The 18660-nt window shown below is 40.7% G+C and overlaps 2 protein-coding genes across 2 annotated transcripts in view; both read right to left on the bottom strand.

Annotated features, from left to right (window-relative positions):
- LOC131993634 (vinculin-like) overlaps positions 1-10454 on the bottom strand; it is a 30270-nt gene extending 19816 nt beyond the window's left edge. The window contains exons 1-3 of the mRNA XM_059359627.1: positions 10081-10454; positions 1821-1891; positions 556-706 (exon numbers count right to left, since the gene is read on the bottom strand). Coding sequence (XP_059215610.1) covers positions 556-706; positions 1821-1891; positions 10081-10248 — 390 coding nt within the window. The 5' untranslated portion in view covers positions 10249-10454. The remainder of the gene's footprint in view (positions 1-555; positions 707-1820; positions 1892-10080) is intronic.
- Positions 10455-13952: 3498 nt separating this feature from the next.
- plaua (plasminogen activator, urokinase a) lies at positions 13953-18445 on the bottom strand. The gene is made up of 11 exons (XM_059359683.1): positions 18315-18445; positions 17617-17705; positions 17461-17509; positions 17230-17368; positions 16550-16632; positions 16421-16462; positions 16151-16328; positions 15877-16022; positions 15629-15769; positions 15392-15537; positions 13953-14653 (listed from the first exon to the last, which is right to left on the bottom strand). Exons 2-11 carry the CDS (start codon positions 17665-17667, stop codon positions 14459-14461), a joined length of 1170 nt encoding a protein of 389 aa, XP_059215666.1. The 5' UTR covers positions 17668-17705; positions 18315-18445; the 3' UTR covers positions 13953-14458.
- Positions 18446-18660: the final 215 nt, after the last annotated feature.

Below are 18660 nucleotides of genomic sequence, written 5' to 3' on the forward strand. Positions count from 1 at the left end.
ACAGCTGATAATGATGATTATAGACAAACCGCTTTAGTATGACAACGAAATTCATGTGAGCATGAGATTTTCTGAAACAGTGATCAAGTTATCTGTTCTTTGTGTAGTGTGTGTGTGTGTGTACAGTCTTGTGATGTACGTCTTGTGACTGTGGGAAGTTGCTCTTTTAAAAAACGAGGCTAGTGATGAGACATGGTGAGCATTATCACGTGTCCAATGTGATTCCACTTATCACACACACACACACACTGACACACACAGACACAGACACAAACATACACAATGCAGGCTGGCACATACCATGTCCTCACACACATACACTCAGAGCCAGCCACACACACGTCCTGAGTTATGACAGAGGGAAGTCATTTGATCTCAGTGATTAGATCTGGCTGCATTTGAGACTCCATTACGACTTGCTCTAAGCTGAGTTCCTCCTTCCACTGTGCAGCTATATAAAGCTTTATTTCCCTGAAAAGATACCACACCTCTGAAGTAAGAGTGTTTCTCAGGTCACACACATGGATATAAGGTGGCACACACACACGCACACACCTCTGCCTCGTCAAAGGTAAGGAGCAGATCGGACGTTCCAGACAGTATCCCTCTGGATCCATCGATCAGGTAATCTCGTGCAGGAACGGAGTACGGATCCGCCTTCAGCATCTGAGCGGCCTGGACGAGCTTAGAGCTCGAATTCTCCACCCTGAAAATACACAGCTGGCTTAAGACAAGAAGCACATACATGCTGATTCCAATCAAAGGAATTTATCGCCTTGTAAATCAAATAGATCAGATCTCATGTCAAGAGAAGAAAAAACACCTGCCACTCGCTGAAAGAAGCTGGTAACAAGAGATGGTTACGAGATAGAGATGTGCACCAAATTTGCTGAGATTTTTTTGTTGAGTTCAGCAGTTTGTCTAATCTTAAAATCATCATCATCATAAACAGCAATGTCAAAGCTTTAGCAAAACAGTAAATATATCTGGGATTAAGAGTTTGTTGGGTTTGTTTCTCATTCCTCTTGGAGTTTTATTTTCCAACTTGAATTTCCTACTCCTCAGAGATCAGTGATTAGCCTAACCTGAAGATGGATTGTAAGAGCACTTGAATAAAGTCCCTCCTCTTTCTGACCCCCATTGGTCAGGGTATCGATGGCTGCTGGTTCATCTATATTTAGGCTGGTTCACATTCCCACACGCCCCTTTCTAAGCCCCGTGAGTGAGATTTATGGTGTAGTGCCCCGTGTGTGTGTGTGCGCGAGTGGGCCTGAGAGAGAAGTGTGTGATACTGCTTCTAAAAGCTGAAAATCAAATTGGGAGTTGAAAAACAAGCAATGGCAGACAATAAAATCAAAGATAAGGAGAGAACCACCTGGAAACTGATTATATCAAATGCACAGTAAAAGCATAAACAAATGCAACACAAACAGGCAAGCAAACACCGCCAGATGTCTAAGTCCCAGGATTGCTGAGTAGCAGCTCTCAGCCAGCACCCAGAGTTCATGTCAGCTCTTTGGATGCAAGCTGGAAAACAACAAACAGCCTCTCAGCGGCCTGGATGCAGGGAGCCGGACGGTCGCCCAGGCTCGGCCTCAGAAGTGGCTCTTTGTTGCAGCTGGGAACGCAGCCACATTTCCTGACATTAAATCGTCTGGAATCCGCTTTTTAACAAGTTCTCTGTTTGCTGAGATAAAGTGGATCATTTCCATAAATTCGTCACTGGGTGTTTCTGTGAGTGGCTGTGGGGGAGAGAGGGACAGATGGAGGGAAACAAGAGGGGTTTTTTTTCTTGCACAGTGCTTCAGAGACAAACTTACTTAATGAATGCAGGAGGCATGTCTCTCTTCATCACCTGGTCCTCGGTGGTTTGCACAGTCTCTTTCCCCACCTGCAACACACACACAGATGTACCATTTATTTTATTATCATTAGCTGCAGCAAGACAGGAAATGCTTTTCAAGTGAGCACTATTAATAGTCTGAAGGGTGAACGGGTGTATCAATTCACACCTATTTCAACCATGTGTGCATGTCATATCTTTCAAGCTTTGAGGGGCGGCAGCTCCGGCGCTGGTCGACTCTGACTTCTGTTATTCTACACGAGGGCGGGTCGGGGGAAAGACACACTTATGTTGCTCTACTAAAGGACTTAAGAGTCATCAGTACAGCAGCAATGATGCAGCAAATGTTTGGCTAGAGTGTCATTTTTTTTATTTTAATCATAAGTGCACAAGGCCAAGGGATATGTAAATGTACTCAGACACAGGCCAACGAACAAGGAGAGTAATCATTTTTCACCATAAATCAGGCACACATACTCAGGACCTGGTAAATGTAAATGCATGTGCTCTCTCTTTTTACTGAACAAATCGAACCTGACTCTCGTAACTGTGAGTATTGATTTTTCTATTAGAGCGGCTGGATTTTTTCTTCCGTCTCTGTGCCACAGTGTTTTCTTTCTGAATGTGGTTCAAACTATAAACGTTGATATTTTCATGCCCTTAGATATTTTTTAGCATATTAATGGGACCTTGACTACATTTTCCTGTGAATCTGATTGCTCACAAATAATACTGTCACTCTGACACATACATGTAAACAATTTCTCTTTTTCAGTCAAACATTTCAATGGCACTGACAAACAAAAACACGTATCCATGTCCTCCTGTGCATGTTGTTGTATTAAGCAATTATTTCTTCCTATTCCTTCATTTCTAAAACACTGTCACCTCCACTGACTATATGTTGGCGATTTCAATATAATTAACTATTTTTCATGGAAATGGCATAAATCACTTGTATACAGACAGACAATCACAGTGAGTGACGAAACTGTGCACACACACAAATATTGAATGCTGTTAAAGTCAACATTAAATAAATAAATATAAATAAATACAAACACCTATGAAATGAATACATATGGCTATAAAATAAATATATATGAATACTATGAAATAAAAAATATGGGAAATAATGTACATTTTTAAAAGGACTACTTTTATCTATTTCAGAAAACTTATTTCATAATTCCACATGTATTTACTTAATGGTAGTCCTTTGAAAATTCACATTTAATTTTATTTATTGATTGATGATGACATTATTGATTTGTTTCAGAATTTATTTCATAGACATTTTCATTTATTTCATATGCATATTTACATATTCATACAATTATTTATTGATTTATTAGTGACTTTAATGGCATTCTATAAAAAAACATGCAGATAAAAAATTGTAGTGACAGCGAGGTTAGTATGTAGCTGGCTGAAATGACCACAGGTCTCTAAAGCACATAGCCAACATATACGGAACACACAAACACGCATATGTAACCACACACACACATTTCAGATGCAATTACAGAGAGAGGATGACATCAGTCTCTTGCTGCTGCGTCGATGAAAGTCGGTTAATAGAGTTTCTGGCTCCAGAGACTCCGGAGGCAGGAAATAATACAACACAGACTCACCTACACAACACTAAACGTCTTTGCAATTACAGACGTTTGTATGGATGAGACTATTCTGATCATACACAATGCAACACTTCTCTATTTTGTACAAGTAATCGATTAATAATTATGTCATTATCAGTGGTTGTATTTTATAAACCATAGAAACAAGAAATTTAGTCTAATCAGTTTTTTGTGCATCTTTGTGTAACACAAAATAAATCTTATTTTGAAAGTGCCAGTCCCGCTCAAGTTTGAAGCATGAATTTGTACTGAACACCAGCAAACTTTTAACCTGAAATTCTGTATCCAACTACAATAAGACACTGACAATGAGCAGTTTTTCGACAGTCCTGAGAGAATAAACTTTCACACATAGATTATAGGCTTTGCATTTCACGATGAGTCTTCCTTTTCCAAACTAGATATATAGTTTGACATCCTAGTCTAATCAACATCCACACCTTTTTAAATGATTCTAAAGCTAAATCTGTATATAGTGTATTTCAGTAAGTGTAAACTTGTGAACCTTCACTTACAGTTTAAGAATAAGATCAAAATATCTTAAGACTTAAATGTGCCTTGGTGAATTTCCTTGTTTAAAAAAATGCAGGGACTTTCCTGATGCCAAACTGTGAGGAATGCAGCTCTTCAAGAAGAGCGCTCCCTGACGAAACCCTCCGGACGAACTCACAGAGTCCCATCAGGTGACAGATCAAAGAGCTGTGTGAGCTCCAGAGTTTCCTGTAAGCAGCAAGGCTTGGCATCAATTATTCAATACATAATTAATGAGAAGTTAAGTGGTTTGCTGGACACGCTGACAGTGTGATGTGTGTGTGGTTTTACAGCGCCGAAGGTGTCACTGCTTCAGTGGGAAACAGACAGCTGTCAATTAAAGCTGACACAATACAATTTGCTTTATCGCAGAGTTACAAACATCAGCTCTGATGTCGGTACAACTTTTATACTCTGTTTTTATTACCTCCTCAAAGGAGGTTGTGGTTTCGGTTTGGTTTGGCTGTCTCTTTGCCAACTAGTTTACAGAAAACGATTGGCCCAGTTTTCGTGAAACTTACTGGGGATTTCCACCGGACGCGTTACTGCAGCAGCACGTCTCCACAGCGTTTTTGCTGCGTCTTGTCAATTCACACCGGACGCGTTACTGCAGCAGCACGTCAGTTTAGCGAGCCGGCCGTATACACGCGAGATAACGAGATCACGCGATAATCCTGACCATACGGGAGACCGCAAGCTCCCGTGATAAACTTTAAACTCTATTTATACAGTCTATGGATAAACTGTGTGTATAAAGTAAACAACAACAACAAAAACCAACTTACTTTGCTTCTCTGAGGTGAAAGATATGTTGATCTGACCATCTATCCTTATAAAAACAATATGTTATGTCATAAATGATTGTATGATGTTCCACTTCAACAATCAGTCTCTTGTCTTCCGTGTCGCCGATCCTCTGAGACCCTTTGATTGATTGATTGCCGATCTGGTGCCCCGGTCATAACATAACGTTGATGTGAAGTAGTTTTAGGCTGCATGAACTGCGTATTGTGTTTTATTTTGAAAGGGGCGGAAGTGTTTTACACTGAATCTGAGTCGGACTTCCTTTCTGGTGCGATCTGCTCTGTTGAGATTCACGCGAGTTGGCAGCGTCTCGCGGAGAAATAGAAGTCCTACCTAATGCTCGCGTAGAGACGATGACGCGACGCAGCAGTAACGTTACGCTACGCGCCCGGTGGAAATGCTCTCATTGATTAGAGTGTTACCTATTTGCAACGTCATACGCGACGCTGACGTTACGCTGCAGTAACGCGCCCGGTGGAAATCAGGCTTTAGGCTACGGTCAGCCTGAAGTGACCAAAATCCGATTTTTTCGCCCCTATGCGACCTGCATCTGATCTTTTACTGACAGTCTGAACGACACAGATCCGATTTTTTCAAATGCGATCCAGATCTGCGATCTGATCTTTTGACATGCGACTCCAGTCTGAACGGCCAGGTTGCATTCATCATACATAGGCTTACTGCTGGCGGCCATGTTTTCCACTACTTCCGTAAACACTGAGCACGCTCGCTGCATGTGACGTCGTCGTGTCCTCCAATGCGCATGCGAGACACTTTTGGTACGTTTAAAGTTCACACTGGAGATCACATACAAGTCGCATTTAATTGGAAATGTGAACAACCTTGCAAAAAAATCGGATTCCACAAAAAAATCCGAATTGAGCATTAAGCCCTGCTGTCTGAACGTAGCCTTAGTGGAAGGGTGTAGGACCCATTGCATTTTGGATGAGGTATGAATCAAGGGGTGGTTACATAATTATTTTTCACTTTCATTCACAAAGGGAGATAGGACATGGCCTTGGTGGAGGTCTGCCGATCTGAGTGCCCTTGGTGACTTATTTGGATTTTGTGTTACTCAATGTGTCCCTATACGGACTGTTTGCTTTTTATACTACATTAACTAATTTCATCAGGACCTGTACGGCTTGATTTGACGCAGAACAAGATTTTAAAAAAGAGTCACATATTTGAGAACTCATGGTCTTGTAAAATTGTTAAAGCTAATCTGTTAATCGGCAAACAGTTGCAAGCATTCATTTATAGTCTGTGTTGTGTTGATCTGACAAATAGTCGTCCCATATTTATTCTATTTTTAGCTCTATTTTGTTCTCCACCCCACTCCTGAGGTCAATATCTGTTTTTTTAGCTGGCTTATGCTACAATATGTTCACCAGCTTGTTCCTAACTTCATGTTTCTGCTGTACGGTGCAGAGCAGCAAAGTGCCACCTGCTACGGAAAAAAACATGCAAAGTGAACAAAACGCTGAGGATCATAAAACCTACACAATGGGCTAAAAGATGCTTAAACACTCAGACGTGAGAGCAACTACAGAGTTGGGTGATGATACTCTATAGGTGATGTCTTTCATAGCCATCTGATCAGTTATGGATACAAAGATTTGAAAGTGCAGCTTCAGAAACATACATAAATCACTTATTTGATTATAAATTCCACAAGCGATTATCAGTTGGAATTAATCAACATTGTGTCAAGCAACAAACCAATTATTATCAGCTAACCATTTCTGCAGTCGACAACACAATAAATATAGATTTCTGCTGCATAATAGAAGCCAGAAGTAGATTTAAAGCAGACTGAGAAGCAGAGGGGATGTGCGGACACACAGCCGGAAACTAAGACTCATCCCGAGTCTGCCAGTGAACAAGAAGAGATGGCTCATATTTACATGGTGGAGCAGGCTCAGGACAGTTGGTGTGTGTATGTGTGTGTGTGTAGGGGGGTTGGAGGTGGGACTATGAGGCTTGGCAGAGTCTGGTCTGAAGAGGCCAGAGACACTTTCCCTCCCTCACAGGGCGCCGGCGTCCTACTGAAAGTGGCTCTTTCTCTCCCTCTCTCCATCCCTCTTCTTCGTTCTTCATTCTGCATCATGCTGTTTGACACTTTCAGTCAACAATCTCACTCCTCCTCGCATCCCTCCTCTCCCTCTCCCTCTCTATCTCTCCAGTGTGTGGTTACTTCACTCAACGGTAAATCTATTTATTCCTTCCTCCCCCTCCCCCAGACATACTCAGGATCTATGATGACTCCTTCAGGAGCAGATACTTCACAAACAGCAATGAGGCAGCAGCGCTCTGTCATCAGCACAACTTCAGCAAGCTCACACTTTCAACCAAACACACCAGCAGCATCCTTCAGATCTTTAGTCGAATCAGCGTCAACCCACGCACAACTTCTGACAGATCGAGACTGACACCATCTTGTGTGTGTGTGCGTCTAAGTGTCTCAGTGACCTAGATTTTAAGTACCCCCCTACAGCCAGCCTGCCCTGGACGGGGTTAACAGTGTAATTGTATCAGTGTGGAGCGGGACTCTTGTGGTGATGGTGGCATTATATCTTCAGCTCAAACTGCACAAGTGTAGAAATGAATCAGCTTTCTAAAATAAAGCGCATGAAGTGTGTGTATTTCGGCTTCAAGTGTCTTTTACATCCAATTAAGTTAATCTACCCGGCAACCAACCAGTGCTGATTTTACAAGCTGTTGTCAAGCACCTTTTGTGCTCTCGCTCAACACCTTCTTGTCACCCACTTCTTAACTCTCACTCCTCTGTCAGTGAATTACACAACTACTCACTATTTCTTCTTCAGCTGGCATTTAGCCACATTGTTATTCAGAATATCCGAGGGTAAGGATCAGGTGTATATATGATTGTATTGAGGATCGCTATTTAAAATACTCTATAGTGCAATCATTTTGGCCAGGATAACCTTGACATGAAATTTTCATATCATCTCATGCCTACTTGAGAGTACAAAACAGTAGATGTAAAGACCCGAGGCATGTTCTACTTTTTATTGCATCTTTTACTTTTCCTCTATTGTGCTACTGTTTTTTATTCCTCCGCCTTAACAGCATTTCCTTTGTGCGACACCTTCCAGTGTTACTGCATCCTCCGTCCTTATCTCTGCCTGTAGCCTCGCATCTCCATCATCTGAGACCCAGCGACATGCCTGAGGCTGCTATTAGCCTCCTTCTGCTTACTGTCCGGATGGATCAACTGAATAGATCAATGAGGACAAGCTGAGAAAGAGAGAGATAGAGATGGAGAGGTGTGCCTGGTAGCAATGAGATATCAAGGACTCAATGCAGCTGGATGGTATCACATAAAAGACAGATTTTTTCATTAAGACAAGACACTGAATGCCTGAAAAGTCCTTTCATTATCAGTTAATGAGATATCTAAATTATCTGTGTCCTTGCAAAGGGAAGCAATTCAAAACTTTGACCTGACAACTAATATACCAATAAAAGATGCCATATATACTGCAAGTTATTTTAAAAGGAACATTTCACAGCAAAAGGCTTATTTTTTCACACTGTCCAATCACAGTTTCCACGTGACACTTCAAAACCATTGCAAATCACACCAGACAGGCTGTTCTAATGAATAATTTGTATATTTTGTATTCAAATCACTGACTGATTAGGTGGATAACACAAACCAAGCACATTAACCCAGGGAGCCTGTGCTTGTGTCCCATTGGAAATGTCTTTACTCATGTTTTAACAACATCCAGCAGTTATGGACAGAAGTCGTTATTTTAAGCTTAACGCTGTTCTTTTTTCAACATTAAACAAGTGGTTTTGGTGCCGAAACTAAACCAAGCCTTAGGGCCTGAAGCTAAGTAGTTCCATGTCAAAATGTATATCAGAAATATTACTGAATTAGCCATTAGTTTAGTCCTTCTAGGCAAGAAATGATGGTCCCCAGCATTTCAGTATCACACCAAATAAACTATTTAAAAATTAGATAATGAGAACATTTATTTTGTTTTGTCTGCATTGCCAGAAGAGCAGCACAAAGTTCATGTGCTTCAGCAATATGCAGCAAAACACATTCAAATTTAGGTAGAGCTGAGGGCAGAATACAACTGTCAAGGTGCCAAACACAGAAGCTCCACAGTGTGCCACACAACCTGCCTTAACAGTTTGTGTGGCATCCTGATCAAGTGGCCTCCCACAATGTGAGATGCATCCAGGCACAAACATGGAACCCGCTTCTCTTCATACTCAGTAATTAAAGTGTAAATGAGTGTTTCCTTCTGTCTGCTGCTCATTTCTCCAGAGTGAGTGATGCCCGGTAGCCCCAGCATCAATAACCACGACCCAGATCAGCATTAATGATGTGACCCGTATTGATTTTTCCATTCAGTGCATACAGAGGAGACATCATTGTCTGACTCCAGCTTGGCTGTTTCTATACAGAATGACCATTGAGGCTCAAGGTGACAGAGAAGGAGCGAGACAGAGGAGGTGAAAACAGTGTAAAGTAAAGTGCGTGGGGAGAAGAGAGAAGTGTAGGAGTCACAATGAAGGGAAGAGAGGTGGGAGTCTGATAAATGACCACAGAGTGTATCTATTCTCTATGGAGGTTATTACTATGAATGGGCCGAGTTACTTAAATTCATTGTTCTATAAACTGCAAATTCTGCAATAATGTAACTCAGTTTAATGAAGCCTGGAGACATTTCCCTCTGTGTGTATGTGTGTGTGTGTGTGTGTGTGTGTGTGTGTGTGAGAGAGAGAGGGGGGGGGGGGGGGGGGGGGGGCATCCTGTAAATTCAATCAGCACTGCTTTCTTCCGCCCCACAAACTTCATTGAGCTCAGCGGCCATCTGATTACCAATCGGGGCAAACTTTGACATGTTGTGTGGCTGTGTTGTGCACACACAAAACTACTGCAGGAGCTTGTGAAACACGCATGAGCGTCAGCTGGGTGTTTAGCAGTTTTATTTCATTTTAATGGCGAGCAAAGATCAAGATGGAATTGCAATAAATCTATGTGTAAGTCACATAGAGAATAAATGCACTGCTGCATGTGCTGTGCAGGGCAGAGTCATCACCTACTATTGTAATCATTGATGATTGATTGAATAAAAGCTGTGCAGTCAGACCAGTCACTGCACCAGTTTGTCCCCACATGTCGATTAGGAAGTTTGCATGATAGATGTCACTGGATGCAGACACTTTGCCATTGAGGCTTTTAGTGAATTGACGCCTTGGTTCAAACTCGGGACTCACCCGCACAAGGTTGCTGACTGCCGCCTGCACCGCGGCCACCGGCACCGTCAGATCTGGGATGGCTTTACCGTCCACCTCCCCTTCCTCGTGCATGATGACCAGGTGGGAGATCTGCTGGGCCACCGGCTCCAAGATACTCTCGATGGTCTTGGTGTGAAACACCGGCATCGTGAACGACTTTTTACCGCAGCCCCGATAGAAGAAAGGCGGCTGGTCGCTCCAGCACTGAAGATCCCCCCTCTCTCTCCTCTCCTTCCCTCTCTTCTCCTCACCGACACCGACAGGAGGACAAATCCCGAGTTGTCAGTCCAGCCCCTGCGCGGAAACCCTCATGCGTCTCTCTCCCCGGTGTGCACCGTCTCCTCTGGTGAGCACCTCGGCAAAGGCTGGACTCAGACGGTCGGTGTCCTCCAGTGGGAGCGACCCAAATCGTGACAGAAGGAATCACCGCCCTCCGCCCAATCACAGCCAAGGAATACAGCTGCCAAGCGGGTTGGTGTTGGTGCGCACTGACGCTTTCCCTGCACGCACACGCACGCATAAACACATCAAACACACAGCAAGTGAAAGCGCTTCCCAAATTACGTCATGCATGCCAGTGGCCCCAAAAAGGAAAGTGTTGGGGTAACTTAATGGGAAGAGATTGTGATTCCAAAATATGTATACAGAGGAGGGGGCAACTGGGAAAGGTTGTAAACATAATAAGTGTTTGGAAGCTGCAGCTCAGTGCAGCCTGATAAAGGTCAGCTTCACAGAGGACGCTGGAGATGAAATCAGAAGCTGCACCTTAATGCTGAAGAAAACTGGTGCTGTGTTGTCTTTTTATGAAGCTTAAAACCTTCATCTGACATATGATCTGTGTTCATTAAAAGGTGGGTCAGGAGTTCATGTCTCAAGGCCTAAATGTCCAAGTCTAAATAAAGACCAAGGATTCAACTTGCTGCAGCTGAAGTGTGTCCAGCAGAAGCAGACGTACAGATCCTGCACCTCACCCACACACTCTGACACAGAGAATCGCGGGTGAACAGCTGCACCACTGGTTTAACACCCACCTGACAGGTTGCACTTGAAATTGTGTTTGCATTAAAGTGAAAGAATCAGATTTGACTGTATCTTGTGGCTGATTAGTGAGTGTGTGTATGTTGTCTCTGCTCCTCACATCTGAATCTGTGTTGGGGAAACTGGAAACCCCAGCAGCAAAAAGAGCGGTATTTATACCCCTGAGACCCGATGTCGACCAGAGGGCCTGCAGCCAAGAGACCCCCCTGTGTGTCAGTGTCTAATGTGGGTGTAGACAAGCCGCTGCTATCCAAACCAGAGAGACAGGACACTCTGGTCCACCTGGTAGCAGTAGATCCTGCTTCTCCTCTCCTCTCCTCTCCTCTCCTCTCCTCTCCTCTCCTCTCCTCTCCTCTCCTCTCCTCTCATTTTCTTGTCTGCCCTCTCCTCTTACATCCTTTCCTTTCCTTTCTTGTCTCTGATCTCCTCTTACTTCCACTCCTTTCCTCTCCTCTTGTTTCCTTTTTAGTTTCCTTCCATTTGCTTGTCTCTCCTTTCCTATTCCCTTATTTTTTCCTTTCCTCTCATCCCTTTTCCTATACTTTCCTTTCAATTTCCCATCTGTTCTCTCTTCCTTCCTTCCTTCCTTCCTTCCTTCCTTCCATTCATTACTCTCCTCTCCTCTCCTCTCCTCTCCTCTCCTCTCCTCTCCTCTCCTCTCCTCTCCTCTCCCTTTAGGAATTGTCCTTAAAGAGGAGTAAGACTCATACACTCATATTCGCAGCATCTCAGATCCATATATGGATGGAGGCAGAGTAGAGGAGCAATAAAGTAAACTTCTCACTGTGAGTAATTGCGGGGGAGCAGGACGGACTGTGATTGGCTCCAGTAGCGCTGCTGTGAACAATCTGTATATGTGGACTTGTCCAAACAGACTTTGATAGAAAGCATTGCAGCAGGTTTCTTGGAGAGGTTTTGAAGTATGTGCTTTCAGTAATGAAGCGACAATGAGCAGCTGGATTGTGGTTGTTCAGTGCAACAAAGTTTACTTAAGTAATTAGATCAGAATTTATCTTTCATCTCTTTGTGTTGCTGTTGCTATGTTTTTGCTTTGAATAATTGTTTGTCATTATTTGAGCAAAGGTGCTCGGCATTCTTGTGACATTTATCTTTTTTGGTGGTGGGGTGATGGTGCTGGAGGTATTACAGAGAGAGGTGTGTGAGTCAGTGGACAACTGCACATGTAAACACTCACTGCTTCACAGAAAGAGACTTTCCTGGGAATCGTAAGTTGTCTGATGAGAGGTGACGCCCAGCTTTCTCAACAGAACCATGTTTAGTAGAACGACTTCCATTTGTACAATGCTGCATATGGATATAAACAACACTTTCTTCTTACATTGAATAGAAGAACTAAAACATAGGATAGTTTGCTTTAAGAAACTATGTGCAGCTGCAATGTAATTCTGTTAGTTGGTTTATCACCTTGTCCAATATCTTCACAACTATTCAATGGATTGCTATGAAATTCTGTACAAACATTCATGGTGCCCAGAGGATAGATCCCAATGACTTTGTTGTTCCCCTGACTTTTCTTACTTCTGTTGCCAACGTGAGTCTGGCATTTGTGGTTTTGAGTGATATGTTTCAACTTTTTGATTGGTTGTCTTGAAATTTGATACACATTTGTTATAAATGAACATGAACTGTAATAGCTTTGGTAATCTCCTGAATTTTCAGTGATGCACAACCATCAGGTAAAGTTGGTAAACTTTGGTTTACCTGCAAAACCAATGACATTCCTATGAGCCTCCGCTGTCTTCAGCACTTAGGAAATGTTAGAGCACTAACGCGACCAAGACAAACTACTACAACTACTAACTGAAGACAAGTAATCTTTAAGAAATATTATTTCTTTTTTCTTCCTTCACTTTTTTTTAGATCCTAATTTGTACATATATATTTTCAATATACTTTTTAATGCAGAAATTGCTTTTATAAACTAAGCTAATGTTAACCCTGATAACAATTGATATTACCAAATAAACCCCCAAATTATTAGAATAAAATGTTGGCATTGTAACGTTCCATTTCTGCAAACCGTGGTTACGTTGAAACCCAATATCTAAACTAAGTTAAGTTTAAATGTTGCTTGTCATTTAAAGCTGCATTAAGTGCTGTTATATGGTGAATAATTATGCTTTAGGTTATAAATTGATTTGGGACTAGGCTTGACTTAACTTGACTTGACTTCCCTGAGACAAAATTACTTGGGATTTACTTGTGACTATGACCAAATTACTTGAGTCACATGTCTGACCTTAAAAAAATAGGTTCCATATCACATTATAAATCTAAATATACTAAGTATCTCCACTTGACTTGTATAGCAGTTTTTCATTCAAGTGTGGATTATACTTACAGCTGTCTTCAGTGATAAAGATACTGATTGAGTTTGGATGTAGCTGTTGGATTGTAAAGTACTTGTGATTTTCAGTGTTTGAGACTACTGAGCTGTTTTTATTTTTTTATTTTATCTTGTTTTAATTTTCACCCAACAGCGCCCTCCAGTGCTTAAGTGAAGGAAACATTGCTAAAGGACTCACACAAACTGTCTCAGTATTAGACTTGATTGTTTTGTATTTCTTTCTGTCATCAAATATATATTTAATTTGTTAGACTTGCTAACTTCTCTTCAGACATACAGCGTGAGGACAAGAACAGTAAACCTGCAGTAAGTAAGTGTGTGTACATATTTATACATGTGTTGAAGAATGTGCACATGCAAAAGAGAAAAAGAAACAATTAGAACTTGAAGATTAATGAACACAATGAATATGTAATACAAATATTTTCTTTATTATATAAAAAAAAATGCAGGGCCAGCCTTACAAAAGGAGATACTTATTAAATTAATTTACATAAATAGATATATTCTTTTCAAATAGCTTGTTTAAAAAGCCATACTCTTAGTATGAAATGCACAAGAAATACGAAATAATTAAAAGTTATATATATATATATATATATATATATATATATATATGAATATGTAATACAAATATTTTCTTTATTATATTTAAAAAAATGCAGGGCCAGCCTTACAAAAGGAGATGCTTATTAAATTAATTTACATAAATAGATATGTTCTTTTCAAATAGCTTGTTTAAAAAGCCATACTCTTAGTATGAAATGCACAAGAAATATGAAATAATTAAAAGTTATATATATATATATATATATATATATATATATATATATGTATAAAACACTTGCTACAGTACTGTATTTTCACTGCACATTAAAAACAATGCCCATTAGCTACAACACTGCTGCCAAATTTTCCTATAAGGGATGAAATGCCCTACAGATAACAGCTTCATTTTGTGGGATACATGGCTCCTCTGGTGTATTCAGAGAGTCCAGTTTTTGCTGCGATCCACTTGTTGTAGTTGGTGACCTGTGTGTAAACACCCGGTTTGTTTTTCCTGGCGCAGCCTTCACCCCAGCTCACCACCCCGAAGAGAAACATCCGGCCTGACACTTCACACACCAGCGGACCCCCAGAGTCACCCTGTGAGAGGAGGAGGCAGCAGTTTGTGAGTGCTTACAGCATGAAAACAGATTCAGTTATGCAGTATGTTATCATAAAGGTTCTTATGGATACTGACTGTCTATAAACAAAGAAATGACAGTCTGAAGCCACAATACTGTGGACAATTTAATGTCTTGACACTTTCAACCACAAAAATATTATTATTATTATTTTGCAAATATTACTTATATATCAAATTATATTTTTTTATCATTGATAAAGATATAGATTATTCAGTCAACCCCTAAATATAGATAACCAGGCTTATTGGTTGAGAGGCAGGTTCTTCAGACAAGATAAGCATTAAAAATAAAATATCATGTATAATAAGTAACATTCATTTTTGATATATATATTTTTAGTATTATTGCAATAAAATGTCTTAAAACTATGAGACCTATGTTATATATTTTGCTGAGTTGTGTATGTTTCCAAAGATTTTCAGACACATTTTTGCGATACGCTTTCAATATCTTGATAGTTTTACCTATATATTTTAACTGGATGAAGAATTTTAGTATTGGATGTTTGCATCTTAAATAATCAGAGAAACTCAACCCCTCAACCCAACATCTAATCTTAGGAATAAAAATAAAACTCCTTTAACACTGGTGAAGTTTGAAACATATTTGTTTCTATGTTCTGTTCTTTTAGCACTTCTGTGTTTGTGCAGACATTCAAAACAAGACTAAAGACTTTCATTCACACGCTGCTCACCTTGCAGGCATCAGTGCTCCAGTCAGGGCTCCCAGCACAGAACATGTTCTCAGTCATGAGATCTCCATATTGCCGTTGACTTGAACAGTCAGACTGGGAGATGAGCTTCACCTCGCCCTGCTTCAGGTACTGCGAGTAAGGCCCAGCTGCAGAAAGCACAGTGTAAGGTGTAAGAATCAGTGAAACAGCTAAGGGATCAGCCATGATTCTCTAGGTCAGAGGTTCTGCACTACATACCAGATCTCACCAACCCAAATCCTGCAATGCTGCACTGAAATCCTGCAGGAAGCTGAGTGTGAGACGGAGGCAGGCACACAGTCCGCGTAGACGCTGTCTTCACTGCACAGCCTCCATTTTTGCTTTTGATCTTCAACAGTGCTGAAATGCAAAGAGTCAAACACAGCTATGAGTGCTGCACACAAAACACCCATATGACTCTTTATCTTTCTCACTCATAAACATACACACTGTTGAATAGTACACACCTATGTCGTTGTCAAAACTGGAGTCATTATATCTTTGGTGCAGGATCAGTTTTTCCACAGTGAAGCTCTGCTCCCTGTCAGCATCTGTCTCATTGGTGGCAGTCTTCCCCAGGTATACAGACAGGCGCTTGATGTTAGGCACCTCACTGAACAAAAACCAAAAACACAAGTGTGTCAACATATTACACACCCCTATGAGTCATAATGCCATCATAGAATGAGAGTAACAGTGAAGGAAATGACATTGTGTTGTTGAAGTGTGTTTTGTTCTCACCCATCAGCGAAGCAGTGTGCAGCCGTGAGAACCCAGCACGGTGAGATAAGAGAGCCGCCACAGAGGAACTTACTGCCCTTAAAAAGAGCAGCGACCCATGGGTGCGACTCTATAGGTGTAAAAGAACCACCCACTATTTTATTCATCATCCGCTGGGTCCTCTCGCCACATGTCAGCTCTGCAAGAGCACACAGGAAGAGTCAGTGAGTGAGGAGGAATGGAATCACAAGATAACACTGAGAAAAAAGTGTATTCCAACAATAAAGCTACCTGTATCCACAACTGGTGTAGGCTTTACTGTTGGCGTAGAGCCTGTATGAGAGCAGAAAAAAGAGATCGATTAGAAAGATACAAATCAAACAAACAATACTTTTTTTTAAATTCACAATAAAACCTTACATCTAGGAATATCGCAGAATTCTCTCACAAACTTTCTTCCTCTTCGGACACGGCACCATGGCATCAAGCTCTGGTCAGGATTCCTATCAAGTAAAATAATTATAAACACATGTTCACTACAGGTGAATAGCGTAAACGTTTTGAATAATAGATATTATGAAATTCCCCAGTTCATTCATTACACAAGACAATCATTTTTTGTATTAAGTTTTCTAAAATGTTATGCTTAAATATCAAAATGAGGCATTATCTTTTAAAATATGTGCTAGTTTGCCTAAATATCCAGAACAGAAATCTGAACATTGAATAAAACAAGGTTCAACATTTTTGTTTTCCTTTTGTTGACATATCAGATTCAACTTTTTATAAATCTATTAATCAGAAATCAGAAAATACTAAATATATCTATATATTAAAATATAGATGGAAATAAATCTGTAGTTTTGGTGTTATTGTAGTGGAAGATTCTGCATCATAGTTTGAGAAAAAAAAAATCATTATGAGAAAACTATGTGCCTAAAAAGGTACATATTGAACGTATTGAACTCTGGGAGTTAATATGGGAGAAATATATTGATGTAAAGTAACCCGAAATGTACAAATTGACCAGTGCATAAAAAAAAAATTCTTCAAAATATCAATATCAAGGTTGATTGAAGGTGACTTGAAGTAGACTATACCTGCAGTAATTATGGTCGCCAAGCCCCCTTGAACCTCCTGCAGGGGCTCTAAACATGTTCCAGTTGAGACATCTGCCACCGTATGCCGACTCTGAAACGAATCCCCTGTAACTGCTCCCATCCCCGGACCGACAAATCACTGAGGATCACAAATAGAAACAAGAACATTTAATGTTTATCACCAGCGCAACAAATATAGAATATTGAATTTTATCTTCACAGTAGGCTTACCTTTGTTAGGACCCCTGTGTTTAGATGACCATCTCGCTTTGGAAAAAACCTGAAAAAAGCACAAACAAACTCAGTTGAGTCATTTTTTATCAAACTCTCTGACCCCCTTCAGTATTTCCATTAAACTTAAAGTTACTTCCTTAAATAATTGCTTACCACATCAGCACTGAAAGCTGCAAGGATGGCGATGAGAACTAACAGGTTCATCTTCTGGTTTCACTTCTTCTTATAGAGGATATTTTTGTCTGAAGGTGGAAAAAAAAGAAACAAAATTACAGAACTATAAAACCCTGGCAGACTGGACTCCTTATATGGAGTTATCTTGAAGCACATGACAGGACAGACACAAGAACATGTGCTGTCTTTCTCCGGGTTTTAATGTGCTCATCTTCAGTTCACACACTGTTACAGTTCTGTTGATTGCACATAGACATCAACGTAGAGGAAAAACTGTACTGTGGAGGTTTTAATGTGAGATAGAGCATGCTCTCTGTGTGCGCTCTGTACTGTCAACACAGTCTCTATCTGTACAGTGAGTGCAATAACAATTTAGGTTAGTTGATTGCTGCATGGCATGTGCACACCATTACATCACATTCGTTTTTGTGATGCGTACAGTTAAAATATTGAATTTCTAAATATTTTTAGGACACAGAAACTTGATAATGACAAAAAATGGTTGTTTGATGCACAATTCTGACCTTCATCTTCACTATATCACTTGTAATTTGTGATATTGGGCTATATAAATAAAAATGACTTGGACTGACTATCATTTATACAGTAAAGTAACAGAACTTCTTATATTTTGCTGATTGTCACAGTCTAGGAAGCTTTTATAGAGATATGGTTACCTTTCTGTCCAAACGTGTAATCCTGAGGAAGCGCCTTGTTATTTCTTCCAGCTGAGGATTACTGTTATCTCCTCTCTGTATATCCTCTGATATGCTCCTGTGTTGTGGCTCACGCTGCTAGTTGCTCTGGTGCTTCACTGCTGGTCCTCCCTGCATCACCTCCCATTTAAAAACACACAGCCTACAAGTGGGAGGGGTTTAGCAAATCATATGAAAACATCACTAGGGCTCAATTGCTGATCAGCAAGTTCTTGACCAAAGAATGTGTCATGTCCTGTGACACGCACACACACACACACACACACACACACACATTGAACACCCCCTCCCTCTCCTCAACCACAGT

The sequence above is a fragment of the Centropristis striata genome, chromosome 20, assembly GCF_030273125.1.
Source record: "Centropristis striata isolate RG_2023a ecotype Rhode Island chromosome 20, C.striata_1.0, whole genome shotgun sequence".
NCBI classification, from domain to species: domain Eukaryota; kingdom Metazoa; phylum Chordata; class Actinopteri; order Perciformes; family Serranidae; genus Centropristis; species Centropristis striata.

What these genes read in the sequence shown, in the direction of transcription:
- plaua (XM_059359683.1), bottom strand. Translation starts at nt 17,667, where the DNA reads ATGAACCTGTTAGTTCTCATCGCCATCCTTGCAGCTTTCAGTGCTGAT. An exon ending in TACACCAGTTGTGGATACAG is followed by an intron (nt 16,329 to 16,420) that starts GTAGCTTTATTG and finishes GTGCTCTTGCAG; the next exon opens with AGCTGACATGTGGCGAGAGG. An exon ending in ATTTGGGTTGGTGAGATCTG is followed by an intron (nt 15,538 to 15,628) that starts GTATGTAGTGCA and finishes TGCTTTCTGCAG; the next exon opens with CTGGGCCTTACTCGCAGTAC.